The 20994-nt window shown below is 42.6% G+C and overlaps 1 protein-coding gene across 4 annotated transcripts; it reads left to right on the top strand.

Moving 5' to 3' along the window:
• Nucleotides 1-4410: 4410 nt before the first annotated feature.
• On the top strand, nt 4411-20627 carry khdrbs1b (KH domain containing, RNA binding, signal transduction associated 1b). Of its 4 annotated transcripts, XR_003463569.1 has the most exons (13): nt 4411-4953; nt 6973-7094; nt 8315-8431; nt 8809-8955; nt 11396-11529; nt 12419-12659; nt 13097-13164; nt 13521-13579; nt 14519-14707; nt 16106-16182; nt 16286-16395; nt 16878-16947; nt 19083-20627. XR_003463569.1 is itself a non-coding variant. In XM_019259791.2 (9 exons), the coding sequence occupies exons 1-9, from the start codon at nt 4860-4862 to the stop codon at nt 14623-14625; spliced, it is 1089 nt and encodes a 362-aa protein (XP_019115336.1). In that variant the 5' UTR covers nt 4411-4859; the 3' UTR covers nt 14626-15888. The 4 variants fall into 4 exon arrangements, 1 of the variants encoding a protein (XP_019115336.1); XR_003463568.1 differs by having other exon boundaries at nt 16106-16395; XR_002042000.2 differs by lacking the exons at nt 16106-16182; nt 16286-16395.
• The last annotated feature ends 367 nt before the right edge of the window (nt 20628-20994 follow it).

Below are 20994 nucleotides of genomic sequence, written 5' to 3'. Positions count from 1 at the left end.
AATGAATGAAATATTTGAGTGTAAGTAAACAGATCCAGACGTTCCTCGGGCTCCCTGGGCTCACAAGTGCCCTACTTACTTTCAGCATAAATCATACCACTCAGATATCAGAGAATATCATTCTTCAAAAGGGATAAACCAATGTTTGGGACATTGACCAGGTCCAAGAAATGTGTCCCTGACAGTCCATTGGGTCTGGTGCTACTTTAACATAAATATGTCATTTGCTGGCACTGTGCAGACAGTTTATTAACAAGGGGGTTTGATCAGAGTGGTGAGACTCAACAATGAATTCAAATGAAGGGCCATAGAACCAGAACAATTAGCTAAAAGAGGCTGAAAAGGTCTTTAGACAAAGTTCTTTTCTCATAAAAAAAACTGTTTCTCACCTTTCTTGCTATTCAGATAGTTTTGGCTTTATTTGCCCATGGTTGTGAGATAGCCATCTGTGAGACTGTGGCTGACACTGTGGCGCTCACAACACTGAAACACCTTTTAAAAATTCAACAGCAATTCACACTTGTAGACACAGTGTCCTAATCCAAAGACCTTGGTGTGAATACATTTTGTGTGGAACCAAAGAACCCACCAAAGAAATAGTCCCTAGGCAGATATCACAAAGAAAACCAAAACTATTGGCATGGCAAGCTACAATCCCATTGGTGTTGTAGGCTATTTCTGGCCCAATAACAAATGTAAGTGAAAATCCACTGCCCCTTTATTGATCCTTATATACATACTTATTGATTGATTAATGCCATTTTTAAGATATATCAATGGAGGCTACATTTCACCTGAGGAAGAACACTGTATTGTTACATTCAATCGAGTGAACTGGAGCAGATGCTACTTAGAAAAGATGGAAGATTTTGGTATCTAGGTTCTTTTCACATACAAGATTATACGTTTTTTTGTCAGCTCCAAGTACATTTATATTGGTCTCTCTGTACTTTATTTTATATTTGAGTATGCGCATACAGTAAGTGTGGAATAATGATGATCACATTTCAGCAGAAACGAGTATAACAGGAGCAGAGTTATTAGGGCATAAAGTACCCTCACATTTTCATGCACTAAAATGAGCTATTACTTTTTCTTTATTTTTTTTTAAACGAGAAGAACTGGAGTAATTTCCACAATTTCTCTCAGCTCTGTCAGAAATACGACAACTTGAAATGTCACATTACTTATGTATTGAAGCAAAAGACGTTGTGATTTCACCTGGCATGTTTTTTTGCCCCCTGGTTTGTTAAGAGGGTAAATTAAAGGGGTTTTGGCTGCTGTGTCAGTACCAATCGTTCTTTTATTTATTTATTTTTTCTGTTTTTGCGGTACCGGCAGAATATGTAAGTGCCCTCACTAATGGATTTTCCTAGAACTCCTCTCTTCAAGTGGTGGAACAAGACTCAATGCAATGCAAAGCCTTTACTTTCCAAAAGGATAGTGTAATGCTCTCAGATAGTGCCAGGTAATTTTTAGATATTCATCAAATTTTAAACCATTTATGAAAATACAAATTTGGCTTTGAGTACATTTTTTTTAATCTTGCAAAACGCCTCCCTAGAGACGTTGATAGTCAACAAAATAATCACGTTTTAGGCATGAAAGGGACAGGGAAAGTCTCGGAGGTGGGATGAATGGAGAGCTTTCTATGGTAGGTGGGTGGTGAGGCAGGGATGGGGAGTGTAGGAGGGTGGGAATGGGAGGACAAGGAGGAAGAGGGGGGGTAGCGGCGGTGTTACGGACCTAAGCAGGTGTGACAGTTCTGTAAGCTTTCATGGGGAAAAAAAAGGTTTCTCTGGCCTTGTAGCGATGCTAAACTGAGCGTGACCCTCAGACTGAACCCGGCCATTTCTCTCACTCTCTCGCTTGCTTTGGTGCCTAAACCTCCCAAGAACAGGAAACCCCTTCACTGACAGCGTGTAGACTATAGGATTTAAGCTTACAAATTCCTACTTTACAACTATTTGTCTTTCCACTGCTTTCATTTTATCTTTTTTTTCTCGACTTACTAATGTCGACTTAAGTACCGTATGCTATAGGGATGGAGGTATTTTATTTAGAATTGAATATCATCCATTTAATGTATCCTCTGATGAGATGTTTTCCACCATAATCACATTTAGTCAATAATACATTCACTTGTATTTAATTTTATGTGAGATGTCTGACGTGAAAAAATAATTAGAGTGCTAGCGGTATGGCTCAAGGGATGTCAGTCGATCACTCAGAGAACCCTACTATCTGTGGTGATCCCCTGAATTTCCCCACAGCGCCCAAATGAGGTTTTATTTTTAGTACCGAGCTTTGAAAGCCATTGGAGGGATTGCAATGAAATTTCACTGAAGCAATCAAGGTCCCCAGAGGATGAATCCTAATAATTGATCTTCTTTGTAGCACCGCCAGCATGTCTACATTCTCATCCATCTAGTAAAAGCTTAACATCTAGACGGACTGGTACCAATTTCTGTACAGACATTCATGGTTCCCAGGGGATTATAACAGGTATGGCCACTATGATGTTGAACATGATAAACATTACAATTTCTACACATTTTAGCATTGTCATTGCAGGCGTGTTAGCATGCTGACATCAGCATTTAGCTCAAAGCACCACTGTGCCAAAGTACAGCCTTGTGTTGGCTCTTGGAGTTGTGTTGTACAGCAGTTTGTAAAATTTGCAGTGAAAGACGCCATAAGGAGCTGCTAAGAATTTCATTACTTTGACTTTTAGTGGAGCTTCAGAGTCCCATGATGCTTTAAATGTTGTTTCGCAGGCTCCTCTAACCCAACAAGGTTAAACCTAGGGGGAACACTGAATCCTTGCCATTTTTTAAGAAACTTTTCAGCACGACAAATGGTCAGGTGCGAAGATTTGGAAAAGTAGCGGCTTATATAAGCCTAACCCCGATGTTTACCCACTTCCATCTGACCCTGTTTACCCCAGATTGTAGCTCTGTATGTTAGGGGACAGGGGAAGTCCACACAAGCAGAAGGCAAGAGCGCGAGTTATCGGATTGGAACTCCTCCACCTGCCAAGAAAAGTAAGTCCTACTTTTATGAGCCAATTGAAATTCAGCTCACGGGCTATCCATTCTGTCAATGACAAGAGGAGTCAGGACAACCTTGCAACCCCCAACACTAATAACACTGTAACGGTCAGAGATAGATCAAGCTGAACGCTGATAGTTAGAGCGGGTCTTCGGCCTCCCATAAGTGTTTATTGCAGACAATTTTTGCCTTCATTTGTTTTGAGCAGATGCATTCCTGGGTACAGCTGCGGTCGATCGTAATAGTTTTCACTCCGGCAGCCGACTGACAAATGACCCGCAGTTTTTTGCTGTTTGTTCAAAGAGCATCCGCCTGCAGATAATGCCTGCTACTGTACATGCTTAAAGACCCGACACGCAAGGAATGTCGTACTCCTGCTGCGTACGCATTAGCCCAGCTCTAACCTCTGACCTTGTGTGCTCCACTCAATGGCGTGACGAGTTCATTATCGCAATCTGAATCAATCCTTGAGAGTCCGTTCCTGACATTCTCCTCACTGCAATTTTCACTCGCACATAAGTGTTTCTGAATCAATATAAGTGGATAGGAAAATGGGGGATTAGACTACGAACGGGCTTCTTCTGATGCACTCAGTTTCAGCAGCTTTCAGTGGTACACGCTTTTTGTTATGATCAGCACTACCACTAAGGGGCAGTAGAAAGCCTGGAATGAAAATGCCACATCGTCAGGTCACCCTACCTGAACTGAAAGTAGACTAACAAATTACACACTGAAGATCATCATCTATCATTATACCACTCACATCAATTAATATCTATCTATCTATCTATCTATCTATCTATCTATCTATCTATCTATCTATCTATCTATCTAATATACATTTCCCATTGCCATGCCACTGTGAGAATATACTGCAATATCCCTGTGATGATTCCCAAATGATAAATGTAGATAAATAGATGCTTTATTGTTCCTTAGGGAAATTAAAGCATCCGGTGGTATACATTAAAATTAACCTATATCACAGTATAATCAACATTAGGACATCAGACAAGACTCATATTCCTAAAAACTGAAACAAGGGATTAGGTTACTAAATAATCTTGCTAAAAATACATACAAAGGAAAGTTATAAGGATAAAGAAATCCAAGATTAACCTGCAGGCCATTGATTTAACTATTTCAGTGTTCGGTATCAGTAAAGATATCACTGTCTGCAGTCATATAGTGGCACTCAATTATACCATGTGTGTCATTAATTAAAACCTCTGGCTCACCTTAGATAAAAATGTCATTATAATAACTTTTCCTCAGAGTAAAGTGAACTTAATGGTAATGGAGCTTGAACACTTTCTAGTTAGTCCAGACGTTTTTTTTTATTACACCTTACAGGGGGGGCACACCCATACCAGGACTGACAGCGGGATTATCGCTCTCGGAGGCGGCGCACATCCTCACAGCACACGGTAGGCGGCGTCAGTCCGGAGAGCTACGTCCCTCTGAGCTCACTTCCGCCGGCTTGAGTCGGATCGCTATTCTTTTTACCGTGTCTCACCGCTTTTGTTCTCCCATTTCCATCCAGCCAGCGCTGCTGAGAAGAGGGAGCCCGGCAACATCGGGAAAACCACAAACGACACAAAGTAGCGGACCAGTCAGTCGCAGAAACGCCACATGCAAAGCGCAGTCTGCACAGAGGATACGCGGCACTCCGTAGTTACATAACTGGACTACTTTTTTTTTTTTGTATTATTGTTGGGGTTTTTTTTTCCACGCTTTTCTTTTTTTGTGTGTGTGTGCGTGTTGTTGTTGTTGTACCGAAACTGACTCCATCTCTGTCTAAACTCAAAATGGAGAACGACGACAAATACCTCCCCGAGCTGCTGGCGGAGAAGGACAGCCTGGACTCGTCGTTCACGCACGCCATGAAACTTTTAAACGCGGGTAAAGCACTGTTTGTGTTTGTGTTTGGCTAAAGGCGGGTCATGTTTTTTTTAGTTCAAAGGGAGGACACATGCACAAAAAACCCGCACACCTCCACACTTTGGTTACCATGTGTTTACGGGTCTGCCCCATTAACCGCAACATAAGTGCCTTTTTATAGGCAGCTTAGTAACAGATATGTGTGTGTGTGTTGGAGCGTGAAGGAGTTAATTAGACGACAGCTAATGACTAGTGTCTGATATTGTAAATAGCCTAAAGCTAAAAACATACTTTTCAAAACGTTACCGTGAATTAATTTCCGCTTCCTTCTCGTGCAGCTGCGACGTGTCTTGTTTCTTTTTTTCTTTTCTTCCCGGGCTCGTGCCGTCAGTTTAAACTTAACGGCTCGAGACTTCTAACGGTTCGAACGTTGCCGTTGGTCGTGCTGCCTTCAGGGTTCTAACGGTTCGAACGTTGCCGTTGGTCGTGCTGCCTTCAGAGTTCTAACGGTTCGAACGTTGCCGTTGGTCGTGCTGCCTTCAGGGTTCTAACGGTTTTGTTTTGCGCCCTCCCCTGTTGATCTAAATGTCGGGGGGTACCTTTTCATTGCGCAGCGGCTTTTATAAATCAGTTAACTGGTGTGATGTAGAGAAAGAGCGGGACCACTTTCAACGGTGTCCCGCTGTCTGTCGTCGTCGTCGGCAGCTGCTGAAGTGTCCTTGAGCAAAGAGACCGCAGCCTTGGCAGCTCCAGGTGGGCTGCCGTCCTGCTGGAGCTGGAGCTGGGACAAAAGGTAGCACTGCCTCTGGTATACCCCTGTAGTCATCAGATAGCTCTTATAACAAACATAATCCTATTATTAATATTCTATATACATTTTTTAGAGGGGGATTGATGTCAGAGAATATGGCTACCTAAGTAAAATAATAGACTGTGGGATATAATTATACTAAACGCTGGATATCGGTGCTATAGATGAAATAAATGACCGGTGGGCGAGTTATTATTTAGTTTTGCCCCCTGTTGTCGCCCATGTGCTCTCCCAGTGGCTGCTGCTTGCATGCTGCATCCAGCCAGGTATCTCAGGTACCTCCTGCCGGTGCTTAAGCTGGTCCCTTTGTCTAAGCAGGATGTGCAAAATCTAGGCTATCCAGGGCTCTGAAACTTGAAAGTGAGAATGATCCAGAAAGAACAAAGTGTGTCAGTGTGTGGTTGTGGGTTCCCCCTCTCTCGTTTTCTTAACAGTCTACCGAGGCTCCCCCCCAGTTATCTGCTGCTGGTAGACTGTGGTGTAGCTGACGTGTTTGCACATCGCAGGCAGGCTCGGGGAGTTGTCTCAGCCAGGAGGGAGAGAGGGGGTCGTCGTTTTGAGACGAGGCGCTGTTGGGGAGCGGTGGGTGCTGGAGACTGGGTGCTGTGCCAGAAGGGGGGTATAGGCAAGCTCTGACGGCTGCTTTTTAAAAATGCGGATGTGGAAATTGTTTTTCAAACTGTGGTTTGAAATGATTCAGGGTTGGGTCTGCAACTTAAGATGATAATATTTTGTTCAATATTTAAATTAGGAAGTGCAAAGTGTCCCAAGCTTGAGTCCAGGGTGATGTCTGAGATATTCTGTTTTTAAAGATATAAAAAAAGGGAATATTAAAGAGACAACAACCAGAGTTTTTGATTAAATAATTGCTGAATTGATGACCCCAACGGTTGCTGGTTAACTGATTAATAAACAGATTCAGCTCGATTTAGGGTGTTGGCAAGAAAACATAAAGGCGCTTAATGAAGCATCGTACTGTTTCATCATGCTGTATTAATTTAGGATGCACAGAGCTGCATTTAAAACTGTTAAACATTACCTGTATGTGTAAAGCTTAGTTTTAACCCAGACACTGAAAAAAAACCCCATGATCTGCAAATCTCTAAATGAATGTTTACCTCATGATGTGCAGGAAGGGGTGCACATAAACCCTCTTCAGTGCTAAGATGTACTTTGCCTCTGCATGAACACTTTGCCTGAAACGATGCCTTTCCCCCTCCTCCTTCTAGAAATTGATAGACTCCAGAAAGGCGATACTAAAAAGGAGGCAGAAACATACCTGGACCTTTTCACAACAAAGAACATCAAACTTAAGGAACGAGTGCTCATACCCGTCAAACAGTACCCGAAGGTGAGATTTCTTTGCCCTCCTTCATCTTCTTCATCTTCTTCTCCCCTCTCGTTTTTAATTTGTCCTGCAGCCGGGTTTCAATTACACAAAGCCATGGGGTTACTTGGGGGGTCTCAAATTACTCTTCCTCAACCTTGATCCTTAAGCTCCAGAGTATAATTAGAGTCCATGCGGGCATGCTTTAAAATATCACTAAAAGGATCATAATGTTAATGTTACCATGCTGTGCATTGCTTTATGTTGCAGTCTAAGTCGTACTTTGCTCAGCAGATTGGATCTTCTCTTCTGTTTGTGTTCAGCAAATGTTTCCATTTAGAGTGAAGTCTTACTTGGCTTTATCAGGTAACCTCAGGTGTATTTGCCCACATCAGTTCAATCTATATCTGGCTCACACATAGGGGTTTACATTGATTTTTAGGATGATGGTTTATGATGTTGGGAGAGGGCATGCAAGGGTATAATCCGTCCTGCAAAAACACAAAGAGCACATTGCTCGTTGCATAATGCTTCATTTGCATGCTGTTGAATTTATTTGCATCCGTTTGAGTCACCTACGGTTTACGTGTCAGCTGCCTTAAGCCCGCTGTGTAAGGAATAAGGATCCTGTTAACTTTTCTTTTTTTTTGACATTCTTAAAATTGATAGATTTTTTTTCTAACAAGAATAAGATCTATAGTCGCTGCCACAACTCGAGCATCAGATCAATATGATGTAGGAGTCTGGTCTGATCTCCAGAAGGCTTAGTCTTAGTTTGCCAGACTTTAGATTTAGTCTGTACATCAGTTCGCTGTGTCAGGGACGACAAAGCTAATGAGCGTTTTCAGATTACCAAAGCTTCTTTTACGACTCCAGGAGGAATCGGTTCCTTTGGGGGAAAACTCTTTGCTAAATGTGTTTGGCAGTGACAGCTAATTGTAGGACGCATCATATACACATGGTAATTACTTTTGTTCAAAGACTGAGGAGGTGAAGATTGTAGCTTTTGATCACAAGCTGGTTCTGGTTTGGTGCTTGGGTGATTGTAGTGACTAGTAACCGACGGTATTACGGCCCCCATGGGCTCATATCGACCTTCCTTCCCTGCTAAATCTACTCCTTAAGGCTGCAGTATGTGCACTAAGACCCCTGGCAGTGATTTGCTCCTTCACTCTCTCAGTATTAAAAACTCTGCCTCTGCTTTGACTGCCAGCCTCATCCGTTCTGCTTTGTTTTGCTATTAGTTCAATTTCGTGGGGAAGATTCTGGGACCTCAGGGCAACACAATCAAACGTCTGCAGGAAGAGACTGGAGCCAAGATCTCTGTGCTGGGCAAAGGATCCATGAGAGACAAATCCAAGGTAATGCACACAGACAGACAAGCACACAGACAGACAAACACACACACACACGTCTGGTGTTATACACCTGTGAGAAGGGTACCTGAGGCCATAACACATCTGGCCTGTAATTGAGAGGGGTAGGCAGGAAGTGAGGCCAGATGGCGTCAACTCGCGGGATAGCTCAGGTGAATGTTGTCATAAAGCCAAGGGCGTCCACGCACAGCACATCTGTGCTGGGAATCTTCAGGATATCCCGCTAAATCTGTTGTCCACCAGCGTGATGTTATTCTTCGGCTATATAAAGAAAGGGAGTACCACACCTATGCTGCTGAAGGTGGATGAAATGTGATTACTATGTTCTCTTTGACTCACTGTGATGTTTGCTCTTGTTCCAGGAGGAGGGGCTGAGGAAAGGCGGCGAGCCCAAGTACGCCCACTTGTCTATGGAGCTGCACGTATTCATCGAGGTGTTTGCCCCCGTGCCAGAGGCTTACCTGCGCATGGCACACGCCATGGAGGAGGTCAAGAAGTTCCTGTTCCCCGTGAGTTCTTGACTTTGCCGTCTATATGATATCGTCCAGTGGGAGACTGACTTGTCTGCGTTGGCTGTCCCAGAGCTGCTAATAACAATAACTTTTTAAAATTTAATTAACTTGCTGATTATGCATTCGTTCATCACTTAGCTTGTGAGATGTCACCAATATCGACAAACGCTTAACACAAATTATAGACTGCCAGCAAATCAATGGATTGATGAATTGACAGCTCAGGGTCTACAAATCGAACAAATGCTGAAAATGTTCATTTCAATTATCAAATCAATCTGCCAAATATTTTTTTGATTTCATTTTAGTCTATGAAAATGCCTGTTTTTAAATTCCTGATCTTTTCAAAATGGCTTGTTTTGTCAAATCAACACCCCAAACCTTGAAAATGATTGATTAACTGTCACATCACACACAGGAGAAAAAAAAAAACAGTCATCACAGCATTGGGGGAATGTAATGAAAAATAACTTAAAATGAATCCAGTATATAAGTAGCTGCTAATTATTATTCTGCTGCTCCACTAATTAATTAATTGGCCAGTTGTTTTGGCTCTCCTGCAGACCGACATACAGGAGATTTCAAAGGCTCATATAATCTATTCTTCTTGTTCTAGCTTTAATTTAAAAAATAAGTTTCAAATAAACAGTATAAACCTCAGCAGCTCCTTCCTCTGTGCTCCTAAAAACAGAAGACAACACAACGCCACGTTCAGATTCACACAACAGCTTGACATCCTCTCTAATTGGAGATCTTAAAAAAAAGGAGCTGAAAAAAAGCTGAGAGTGTTCTTGGATAATTGACCGAAGGCGTGTCCGATGCAACGCGCAAATCAGACAGACCGATGTGTAACATAAAGCAATCTGCTTCACTTTCACCGTGTCAGCAGGGTTACCTCTTCACCTGGCTTGCCCGCGTGTCTGCCCATCACTGCGTCTTTACCGAGTCTGATCCCTCAGGGAGCGAGGAGAATCAGCTTGGAGATGTATAGCTCCCAGACAGATACGTGGTAGAATTCACACTGCACAGCCCACGCTCGCTTTATTGGTTTTGTGCCGAGAGAGATTCTTGAGCACGGGCCAACCCGCTCTGCTGTCAAGCCTCGGCTGAAGCCCATAGTGCTCTAACAATGGCTCATGCCAAAGCAAGCCAATAGGCCGAGGGATTCACAAGATGCCCACATTTTTTAAAATGAGTGTGCAGGGCGCTATAGAAGACGGAATCATGCGGATCAAAGGCGAGATGAACAGGCGGATGAACCAGTTACACCGCTGGTCTTGGCGCGTTATGTAAAAAAGCCGTCCCCTGCAGAGCCTGTCGTTACAATTTAAAGCCATAATCTGTCAGCCGCGGCAGCCTTCATTTGGAACCGGGCCATGTTTTTAATAAATGAATCAGGTTCTGAGAAAACAGGTGGATTTGATTTTGTTGTTTTGAAATGTTTTATGTATGACCTGAACTCCTCCTTGGGTATTCTTGAAGGCTTTCGACTCTTTTTGTTCTTCCTCCTCTCTTGTTTTTACATCTGTGTACCTGTATGTAAACGAAAGGAAAAAGAAGATCCTTGCTCTTGTGTGAAGGATTTGCAGTTCCTCGAGACTGACACAGACACTTTATAAAACGCCTAAAGAAACTTAATTAATCCAAACACCTTGATGAGTAAAGACGAGTCACCTCGCTGTTAAATGCAGCTGCAGTCGCAGTGCTCCTCGCCTGACATGAATTTGTAATCCGTCAAACGGTTCGTGTTTGCTTACTTTTGTCGCAGACAAATTGAAATCTGCCCGCCCGTGCTGCATATTCTAGTATCTGCCTTTTTTTTTTTCTTCCTTCTTTCTCAACATCATTAGAGCTCCATCGCTGTTCCAAGGACTGATTTATGAACAAAAATTGATTGGGTCATAGTGCAGCCCTCGCAATGGCTCCCTGAAGAAAAGCGGTGGGTTGTGTTGCGGGATTTGTGCTGCTCAGACAGTCAGCTTCGCTAATCCATCCAAACTTCTTGTTTTTCTGTGGATAGAATGAGGCGGCGCAGTCATACCGGGCTTGTCGAGAAGTGATTTACATTTTGTGCATGATGGAGAGGCACAGGAAGGCAGGCAGTGTGGATGGATGCTTTCCAATCTCTCACATCCACGATCCCCCCACCCACCACTCTCCCCCTTCTCTTTAACACTCTGAGTCACTGGCACTGAGACTTTTTCTTCCACTCGTTCTGTCAGCCATTAGGGGGATGCCGCGTTGTGAGCAGCTCTGTAATTGTGTTTCACTCTTTTATTCATCGCTCATTCTTTCACACTGCCTGCTTCTCTTCCCCCCTTTTTTTGCTTTTCATTTGTGCATCTCCACTTTTCCCCCCCATGTCACACGCTCTTGTTTCTCACCCTTTCTCTCTTCTCTTTATTTTCTTCCTCTGTGTTTGTGTGTGTGTGTGTAGGACATGATGGATGATATCTGCCAAGAGCAGTTCATGGAGATGAGCTACCTGAACGGAGGCCAGGAGCACGGCGCCCGAGGCCGAGGGGGCATGCCGGTCAGGGGCCGTGGAGTCCCCCCTGCCGGAGCACACAGGTGCGGAGATGCACGCACGCGCACACATAAACACACACACACAAACACACACACAGGCTTTCTCATGTAGCAGCTGCCGGGTCACCGAAGAAGTACAAAGCCACTGTTGTTCATCTACTACTATATCAATGCATCAATGAAATGCTGAGCACAGCCGGAAGAAACTTTATATTTACTCCTTTTTCTGTAATTGTGCAGTTTTGTGTGCTCATGCCGATGAGCAATTTTTGGAAATGTCTAGGTATTTTTTGACAGAAGATACCTTCGACTTCCTAAAGTACTTACTGTGTACTGCCTATAAAATTTATGTTACACACAACTTCAATTGGGAGCTCAGTGAGTCTCAAAGCATCTAAATCAATGGCTGTGTGTCTCTCTCTTTTTATTTAAGGAATAACATTTTGTCAATGCACTTAATTGCTTCCTTTCCACAAGTTGGATGAGAAGAGTAATACTACTCACATGTTTGTATAATAAAAAAGTAGCTGCCTCCAGTAGGCGCATAGCGCTTAGCATAAAGACCAAAAACAGGGGGAAACGGCTATCCTGGCTATTTCTAAAGATAATAAAAAATCTCCTAGCATATTTCAAAAGCTGACTAATTGACGCTATTTACACAAATAAGATAACAAAGATTTGACTTTTTGGACAGTCGGTCTAAACATTTCCCTCCATGATTTGACTTTTTGGACAGTCGGTCTAAACATTTCCCTCCATTTCCAGGCTCTAAGCTAAGCTAACTGGCTTCATATTTAGCATAGGTGTGAAAGTGTTATGGATTTTCTACTGTCAACACACAGCGAATAAGTACGTCTTTAGTGTGTATCTCAGAATATCAGGACTATTCCTTCAGGTGGACGAACACAGTATTAACTCTCTCCTTCTCCAGGGGTAGGGGAATGCCTCCTCGCGGTGCTGGCGCCAGAGGAGGTGTGAGTCGAGGCGGCCCAGCCAGAGGCGGCGCGGTGAGGGGCGCCCCAACAGGCCGAGGAGGACCACCTGCAGCACCCTCCAGGGGAGCAGTGGCACCCCGTGCCAGGCCCCCGGCCGGCGGACCCCCTCAGAGGATGGCGCCGCCACCTCCCCACCAACACACTCCCGCCGCGGCTTCTGAGAGCTATGAGGAATATGTACGTACAACAGCCAGTGGTGCCAGATCTTTAATTTAATGAATGCTTTTAGTGGATTGTGGATCCTCAGCACAGTGAAATTCTGGGTTATATTTAATATAATTATCATCCAAACAAGAAAAAGATGATTTAATTTTGATAAGGTAGGCATGAGAAATGAACAGCTGAAAGATGAGTTTCCTGTCTTGACATGATAGTATCAGGTTTGACGTAGTCCAACACTGAGCGAAATTGTTCTGGGCACTCTGTTAGCTTTGAATGCCTCGTCCATCAAAACAGGAATAAGTGATTTGGGATGCTCGAGACATGAGGGGGGAGTGTGTCTGCTTCACTACAAGTGTAGTACTTTGGGGACACCTTGACATTCATGATTCATGAACGAGCCTCTCCTTAAATCTCACTCTGTTACTCTGTTTCTCTGTTTCTTTCCTCTCCAGGGCTACGATGAGAGCTACACAGACACGGCCTACGAGTCATACGACAGCTATTACAGTCAGCCGCAGGCGTGAGTGAATCAGACGTCTCTTTTGGTTTTCACCAGCTTCTCACAAAGTGCACACACATTACCTAGTTGCTAGTTTCACTCCGAAAGTGTTTTTTTTTTTTTGAGAGCAGTAGACACTTCTTTGCCACTCTGCAGAAATTTAACGCTGATGGTACCTCATGTTTCGTGATTTCGATAGCAGTGTTGTTTAGAACCAGTCGGGACTACGATGTTCCATGCCAAAGAGCCACGCTTTGATCTTATTCATGCGAGCCAATTATCATCCCCCCAGACACTACAGTCAGCAGCTACTTGATGTTTTTCAAAGATTAAAAAGTGATTTTTGTTGTTTTGTTTTGTTTTTTTTGACCCACCAGAGAGCCAGAATACTACGACTACGGACACGGAGAGACCACAGAGTCCTACGAATCCTATGGTGAGGAAAACTTTAATGCACTGTCAACAAAGATGACCTCATTTAAACTGAAAGACACTCGATATATAAGCGGGGGTGTCATTCGGCTTTTCCGACCTGAAAATGAGGGTCTCATAAATCATGCAAATCCACTTTTTTCTTTTTGCGGGCGGGGGGAGTACGGGTCGGGTGTTGGTAAACATAATGACTGCTGTCAACGAAGGAACTTCATTCAAAGCAGAGCTCGACCCAAGGAGCCTGCAATCGCTGTGGAAGGTTACACCTATGATACGGGGGGAAAAAAGCTATCAAAAGTTAGTTAAAAATGTGTTTTTTAATCGTACTTAATAGGTAATTTTATTTCTTAAAGTCCTGTAGTATTCAATAACTCATACATGATGGTTTTTTGTTGTTTTTTTTTTAAAAAAATGTATGCCTTCTTTAATGATAGTACAACTGAAGATAGACAGGAAGCAGGGGGCAGAGAGAGGGGGAATGACACGCAGTAAAGGGCCGTCCGATGCGCGATTCGAACCGGGGCCAGCTGCAGCGAGGACTGAAGCCTCTACACACGGGGCGGCCGCTTAACCCGCTACGCTGCCGACCATCCCATACATGATATTTTTTGATTGGTTAATTGTTTTGTATGTCCTGAAAGTTTAAGTAAAGTTGAACTAAATCTAAAAATATTGAAAGCCCACCACAACAGGCAAATTACAAATGGCTACTAGAATTTAAATTTTAGCAACTCAGTGGTCCCGTTTAAAGGTACTCTGTGGAGTTTTTGACCACTAGAGGTGCCGTGGAGCATTAGCAACACAGGATTGTGTCCCTGTTACTCCATGAACACGATATGTTTTAGTGAGAAACCCTGAATGTAAACGGAAACTTTTTTTTATTTTTGTGTTTTAAAGTCATATTGAATTGTAAATGTTTGTTTTTTTTGTGTGTCCCCTCCAGGCCAGGATGACTGGAACGGGACCCAGCGAACAGTTCCAGGGAAGGCGCCTCCCCCCTCCAGAGGTGCCAAGACGCCTTACCGGGATCACCCATACCGACAGTACTGAAGTGGACTCCCTACCCTTAACGTGTCGCCCTGACTACCGCCTGTCTACCACGGCAGCTCTCGCTTTAAGCAGCCCGACAAAAGTAATTGTCCGTTTTGTCTTTGGTTTGGTCTTTTCCTACACCGGACTTTATACAAGAGAGCAAATTTGGGAACTGAAAATCGGACCTGGTTTTTGAGATTTGACCGCAAACTCCCTCCCCCACCCCTACTTTTGTCGCACCACCTAACCAACCAACCAACCAACCAACCAACCAGCCACCAATCCCTCCAACCAAAGCGGCTTTTAGATGGGTTAGAGAGGAGAAGTTGGCGCCCCCACCCCCCTCCTTTTTTTGTTCTTTTTCATTTGACTTTTTGTTTATTTTGCTGTGTTTTTTTCTCTGACCCTTTTTACCCCCCCTCTGGCTTTTTTTGCATTGTTGATCGTTCTTCTTTTTCTTTTTTACTGTTTGGGAATAGTCATTTCTAGTGGAATTAGTGACTCATTATCCACTTGTCTAAGGAATTCATTTTAATTGTTTTTTTTAAATACAAAGAAACTGTCGAGGGTCAGTTGCAGATTCCCATTTAGGCTACATTTCAAAATTCTGTTAATATAGCCAAATAAAAGACCTTTTAAACTTTCAATTATGTAATATAGAAACCAAAAAAAAAACAAATCTTAAATTAAGTGAAGGTTAAAGAATCAATGTTAATGGAATCAGTACAATTCATTGATGATGGTTTGTTTTTAAATAGTTCTAAAACGTTGTCCATTTAGACTTAGGCAGCAATATTTGTCATTGTACTTAGAGTTTTGAAATATAGCCCTAATAGACACTGTTGAGATGGACTGTCCTCATATCCTCAATTTGTTTTACATGTTTAAAAATTAATTTTAAGACTCTGAAGACAAAATGTTTATTTAACGAGAACACGGCCGAGAGACGGCCTCCTGTTATGCTAAAAACAGTTCAGGTCTTCATTTTGTGATCTGATCCTCTATAAACTGCATGCACAAAAAAGTACACAAAGAAGGATTGGGACAAAAATCTCCACATGGGTCTTCTCTTTCTATAGAGAAGGGATCCTGCAGCTCAATCCGAACTCTTGTACATATTTTAAAACATCCTAATTGTACTTATTCTGCCACTAGTATCTGTACCCTCTCCATAAAATGCATTATGCTACATGTGTAAGCTTGCCTAAATAGGTTACTAAATCTGTCCAAAAGATGTTTTGCAGCAGTTTGTCAATAAAGCTTAGTTTGTTTTTTATGAAACTTAACTTGCTTTATTTGTTTCCTGAAATGGCTTTTTTAAAACAACCTCCAGCAGTCAGATGTAGGTGTTTTCCTTTGTTTCTCATTCAAAACCGCATTTTAAATCTAAATGAATGTATTGACGTCTGAAGACTTTAACCCTACTAAATGATGTCTTGATTGATTATCAAAAGAGCACAACTTATTCTTTCTCTCTCTTTCTATACTTTTTAAAAAGGACCCAGAGGTAAGACCTCTAAAATAACCTGGATAGCTTCCTAATGTGTATAGAGTTCTAAAGCATTGAATGCCTGGGTATGTATAAGACTTTTTCAATCCTCTTACCTGTGGTCGTAATCGTTAATGAGAATTGCTTTTATAGCATCTGAAAATTAACTGAATTCAAACCACCATTCAGGTCTAGGCTTCATTGTCATGAATGACGCTGGCGCGATGGCTACTTTTAGTACAGAGTAATGGCAGTGCAATGGAGAGGATGGTTATAACCTAGAGAACTCCACTGTAAAGGTAACCTAACCCTAAATGTTTAATTTCGTAGTGTGTTTACTCATTGACATAAACTTGCTGGTAAATGCGTACAGTTTCTTAAAATATTATTGCAGTCATGGCAACAAAAAAGAATCGACTCAAAAGTAAGAAAAACGTAACTTCCAATATCATACAGTAGTGCATTTTATGTACCAAAATAACTGTTATGTGTACTAACAAAATATATTAGAATAGTGTTAATGCAACTCTTGCTAAAATGAACAAAGCCAAATCTATGTCAATATCTTCTGTACAGTTGAGCTGCTGTTATTTTTATTATTTGCTGTGTAAAGGTTGCTTACTGTAATATTTAAAAGGTTCTGCCTGTACAAAGTTATCCAAAAAAGAAAGCTTGAGTTGCATGAGCATATCTTCTCCTGTAGACATTGCATGATCTCTGTCTCAAGTTTCTCCCAGTGTTTTTAGACAGGGTATTGATTTGGGGTTTGTCCTTCCTCCAGGCACAGCTATCGGTCACTGAGTGCCCCGGAGACTGACAGTCTGCTGAAGTGAGACCAAACAAAACCACAGGTTGGTCCGCCACTGCGCTCATTTCCGCTTTTAAAAGGACCATATCGCCGTTTGGTTTGTTTTTTTTGCATGCTTTAACACATTAACCTGCACATTGTTTTTTCCTTCATCACCACTATCCATACAGCAAGTCCCAAAGATTGATTTTTCCACCTTCCAGGCAGTCATTAGTGTCCGTTCACGTTTGTACGATATGAAAATCACTTCACGTGGAGTTGAAACTTGCATGAAATGTCATCCATCACAGAGAAGAAATGCAGCTTCTTTATTTATTTAGATCTTTTATTTAGTTTTGTCAAACCATCGTTGCTTTCATGGCAGTCATTATGGTGGATTTACGGACACCTGAGATCTCAAAGTCTGTGTCTTCCAGACATCAGTCTGTCTTTTTTCTTCTTCTTCTTTTTTTTTTTTAAAGGAATAATTTGGGAAATACGCTCCTCCTGTGTTTCTGCCAGGAGTCTTGTGGCATAAATATGATGCCACAACCGGCAGTCGCTTTGCTTATCTTAAAAAACTGGAAATGGGAGTCCACCTTCTGTACAAAAACTGATATCTACATATTGTTGTACAGGCTGTGTGACCGGTAACTTCCTAGATTCTCCGCTAGTTGCCTGGCAACTGTTCCCAACCAAGAAATAGTCATATAGGCACGTACCTCCATATGAAATGGCAAATTGTTCAATTTCTGAGACTAAGTTAAGCTAACCGGCTTATAGCTGTAGCTTCATATTTGAAGTATAGATACAAAAGTTTTTTTTCGAACAATGTCATAAATTTTTTGCAGCTGAAAATACCACCTAAAAGTTTTCAGTCCCTGCTTGGAACACTAACTTTAAAAAAAAAATATCTGACAAGCTTCCTCCTGTGATGGATTAGTCATCTCGAGCTGTGATGTAAAGTATATGCAGTTTGTAGGTAATGGTCTAAAACATTCAAAACCACTGGTATGGTCCTTTTTTTTTTAACTTTTCCCAAAAGACCATTGTGCCAAGAAACTTTGCTGCAGATGCCCGTGGGTGTTTGAGCCCGTGTAATATGCGGCAGCAAGTACGTTCACGATATTCACAGCATTTCAAAGGTTGGTTGATTCTGATGATTGCCCGGCCTCCTGTAAGTCGCCTGGCTTTTTGACAGTGTCTGTGAATTGGTGTGTGGCCAGCGTTGGCCTTCAGCAAGTCTGAGTGAGGGAGAGCGCGTCGCCGGTGTCAGTGTGGTCTCAGGGAAAGTGACTAATGAGGATCCGTAGCTCAAGGCTCTCTGACAGAAGGAAAACAGGAGCGAGAAGGACTCTGGCGATTCCCGAAATGGAAGCAGCGGGGAGGAGAGAGGTGTCAGAGGGATTTCACATAATGTCCTGTCCTCGCCTTGAAGGCAGGAAAAAGTTAAATGAAGGCTCGAAAAGTAATGCTTGGCGAGAGGTTTTGAGAAACACAACTGTCAGTGGCTTTTTTTTTTTTTTTAGTGCAGCAGAAGCTGGATAACAAACTGTTCAGGAACATTTGTCAAGATGTCCTGATCGAGAGGTCACTCGCTTGTTTGGGGAAAGTGTTCAACGTGACCGCTGACATGTCATGAAGAAAGTTCAGTTTCTTTGTGTTGAAAAGCTGCACAACAGCTGCTTTAGATGTTCACAAAAATCTGAGTTGAGTACTGAAAAATAAATGCTTTATAGAAACCTTATTTTAAAATCGATAATTAATGATAATTAGAGAGATGTCTGGTCCTTTTTTATTATGCTTGAATCTCCTGCAAAATACTTTAAAAAAAATGAGACCTGTGACCACATTAGCTGTTGATTGAATTATTAATGCATTAATCCAAAGTCAACCGTCTTGCCAGTAATTACATCTTAGCAAAATGTTGCTTAGCTACTGTTGAGGAGCTGTGCTGCTTGGCAGGAAAATGACCTTTTTTTTAATTATTACAGCCGCTGCTTGGAAATGAAATTTAAAAGAAAAAGTGGGCTCTCTTTTCCCAAACAGCACCTCTTATCTGTCATTAAATCACTGAAGAGGAGAGGAGGTGGATCTTATTCATTTTTTATTTTTTTTAAAGAAGCATTGTGTGTTTTGCATGCGTGCTCATCCTGTCGTCTCCCAACCCCCCCTACTGTGTTTCTGTCTCCTCTGCAGTGAAGCCGTGCACAGGAGCAGCTCAGCACGAGTGAGGTGGTCAGAAGAAGTTCTCGGAGGGCATCCTTTTTTAAAATAAATAAATAAATAAGAAGGTGGCCCGAGGTCCAGTTCTGTTCCCGGCAGGGAGAAGGCAAGTGGAAAGGGGGTTTGCGGTGGCTGGCTGCCAAGTGACCCACAGGAGCCAGCTGATATAACGCGTGGGGAGCGGAGCTGGCTCAGACTCTCACTCGGGAAACGGGACTTAAAACTGCAGCTGGTCAGCGAAGACGTTCAGCTCGCTGGGAATCCAGAATAAGCAGACTTTTTTTTTTTTTTTTTTTTTTGTGGACTACTTTCTCAGATTTCTACATTTTAATTTTTAATTACTCTCTGTTATCCTCATGTAATTATTTGCTAACATTTGAATACACCCACTTGAAGCTTTCGCTGATTGCACGCTGCTGTACACAGCTTCTGCGGACCACCCCCTCGTCCAACAAATGTAATTGTTACAGCCTAATCTACCATAAAATGAGCACTCCTGTTATAGTAGGCTGTGAAATTGTTTTAAAATTTTTCTATTAACCCTTGAATTAGACAAGAAAAGAGCTCTTTCTGCAAGACGAGCAGTATTCTCCCATTCACGGGAGAATTGTGCGACATGTGCGTTTCAAGTGATTTTCTTTTCACATTCTGGCCGCGTGTTGCTTAGTATCCGTGCCTTATTGCCGCCTGAAATTAGACTCTGTGCTCAGGAGTTAAAGATGCCCGGAGAGCATGGATCACTTTCGCGCTGTGGCCGAGTCCGACGCGAGCTCGCACACTCACGCTGCCGCATCTTGGCACCGCACGGCCCTGTGTAGCCCCAAGGATATCAAATTCTAATGTAGCAGCCTATTTGCATGTACTCTCATGTATCCTCCCTGCAAATGTGCAACACTTTCATAACCAAAGCTGGCCCGTTCACAGCAGTTCAGCATCCAAGTATGATAATTGGGTGAGATGGACCCAGGAGGAGAAGCTGCATGTGAGAAAGGGACAGAGGGTGAAGACAGACATTACTAACGTGCCTCCATCTATCCATCATGCCTGTGTTGATTTGATTCCCCCTCCATGCCATTTTCTGCTATTATCACTGATGATATTACGGATGCCTGTGGTGCCGAGCTGCATTTAGAGGTCAGAACTGTACTTTCCTGTATTAAAAACGCGTTTCTCTGTCCCGATTCACTGGTCAGAGGCAGCATTAGCCAAGTTAGAGGCTCCATTTAGTTTATTGAAAAAGCTAGCAGCTTAGAGGATAGAACATTAGATATTAGGATAGAAACCATCATTTGAGATGAAATGTCAACGGGCCTTATCCAAAACAGATCATTTTTCAGTCTTTATGTGCTATTATGTCTAAAATAATGATTTCTATGTCTCCTATAATCTAATGAAAGATAAGTGATGATGTGGAAGCCATCTCCTTTGTTTGAATCGATGAACTGTCAAGAGCGTGAGGGTGGAAAAGAAAGTAAATTGTTACTGTGCATTGATCAATAAAAGCAGACTTGAATATGAGCAAGCCGTGTATCAGTCATCTGTGACGTTTCCTCTGAGCTGCAGCTGTCTGCAGCACAGTCTTGTTTACACCCACCTCCACGTAGTCAACTGGTGTGGTGCGTTCACGTAACATAAAGCTACGTGGGAGAGTAGGTGGAATAAGGTGAGAGACGGGAGGCCAGGCGATTCTGTCTTTTTGGTTGGGGGGGACGTTGTACAGGAGTGTGGAGGAGGATGTGTTAGAGGAATGAATGTCTGTTAAGAGGTGGAGATGCTGTGGGCACACATGGTGGACAGCTGGATTGTATCTTCTGGACGTGGCGGCTTCACACCATCAGTGGAACATTTCATGCTGATGCCTGTGAAGACGGTGACAATCCGCCTC

This window comes from Larimichthys crocea, chromosome XIII, assembly GCF_000972845.2.
Source record: "Larimichthys crocea isolate SSNF chromosome XIII, L_crocea_2.0, whole genome shotgun sequence".
Classification (NCBI taxonomy): domain Eukaryota; kingdom Metazoa; phylum Chordata; class Actinopteri; family Sciaenidae; genus Larimichthys; species Larimichthys crocea.
The sequence above is the reverse complement of the archived record's forward strand: the minus strand, read 5'-3'. Positions and strand labels throughout refer to the sequence as shown.

Excerpts from the sequence above, each read along its gene's own strand:
- khdrbs1b (XM_019259791.2), top strand. The coding sequence starts at position 4,860 with ATGGAGAACGACGACAAATACCTCCCCGAGCTGCTGGCGGAGAAGGAC. Across the intron at positions 12,660-13,096 it reads CTGAGAGCTATGAGGAATAT|GGCTACGATGAGAGCTACAC; the intron begins GTACGTACAACA and ends TTTCCTCTCCAG. Across the intron at positions 13,580-14,518 it reads AGAGTCCTACGAATCCTATG|GCCAGGATGACTGGAACGGG; the intron begins GTGAGGAAAACT and ends TGTCCCCTCCAG.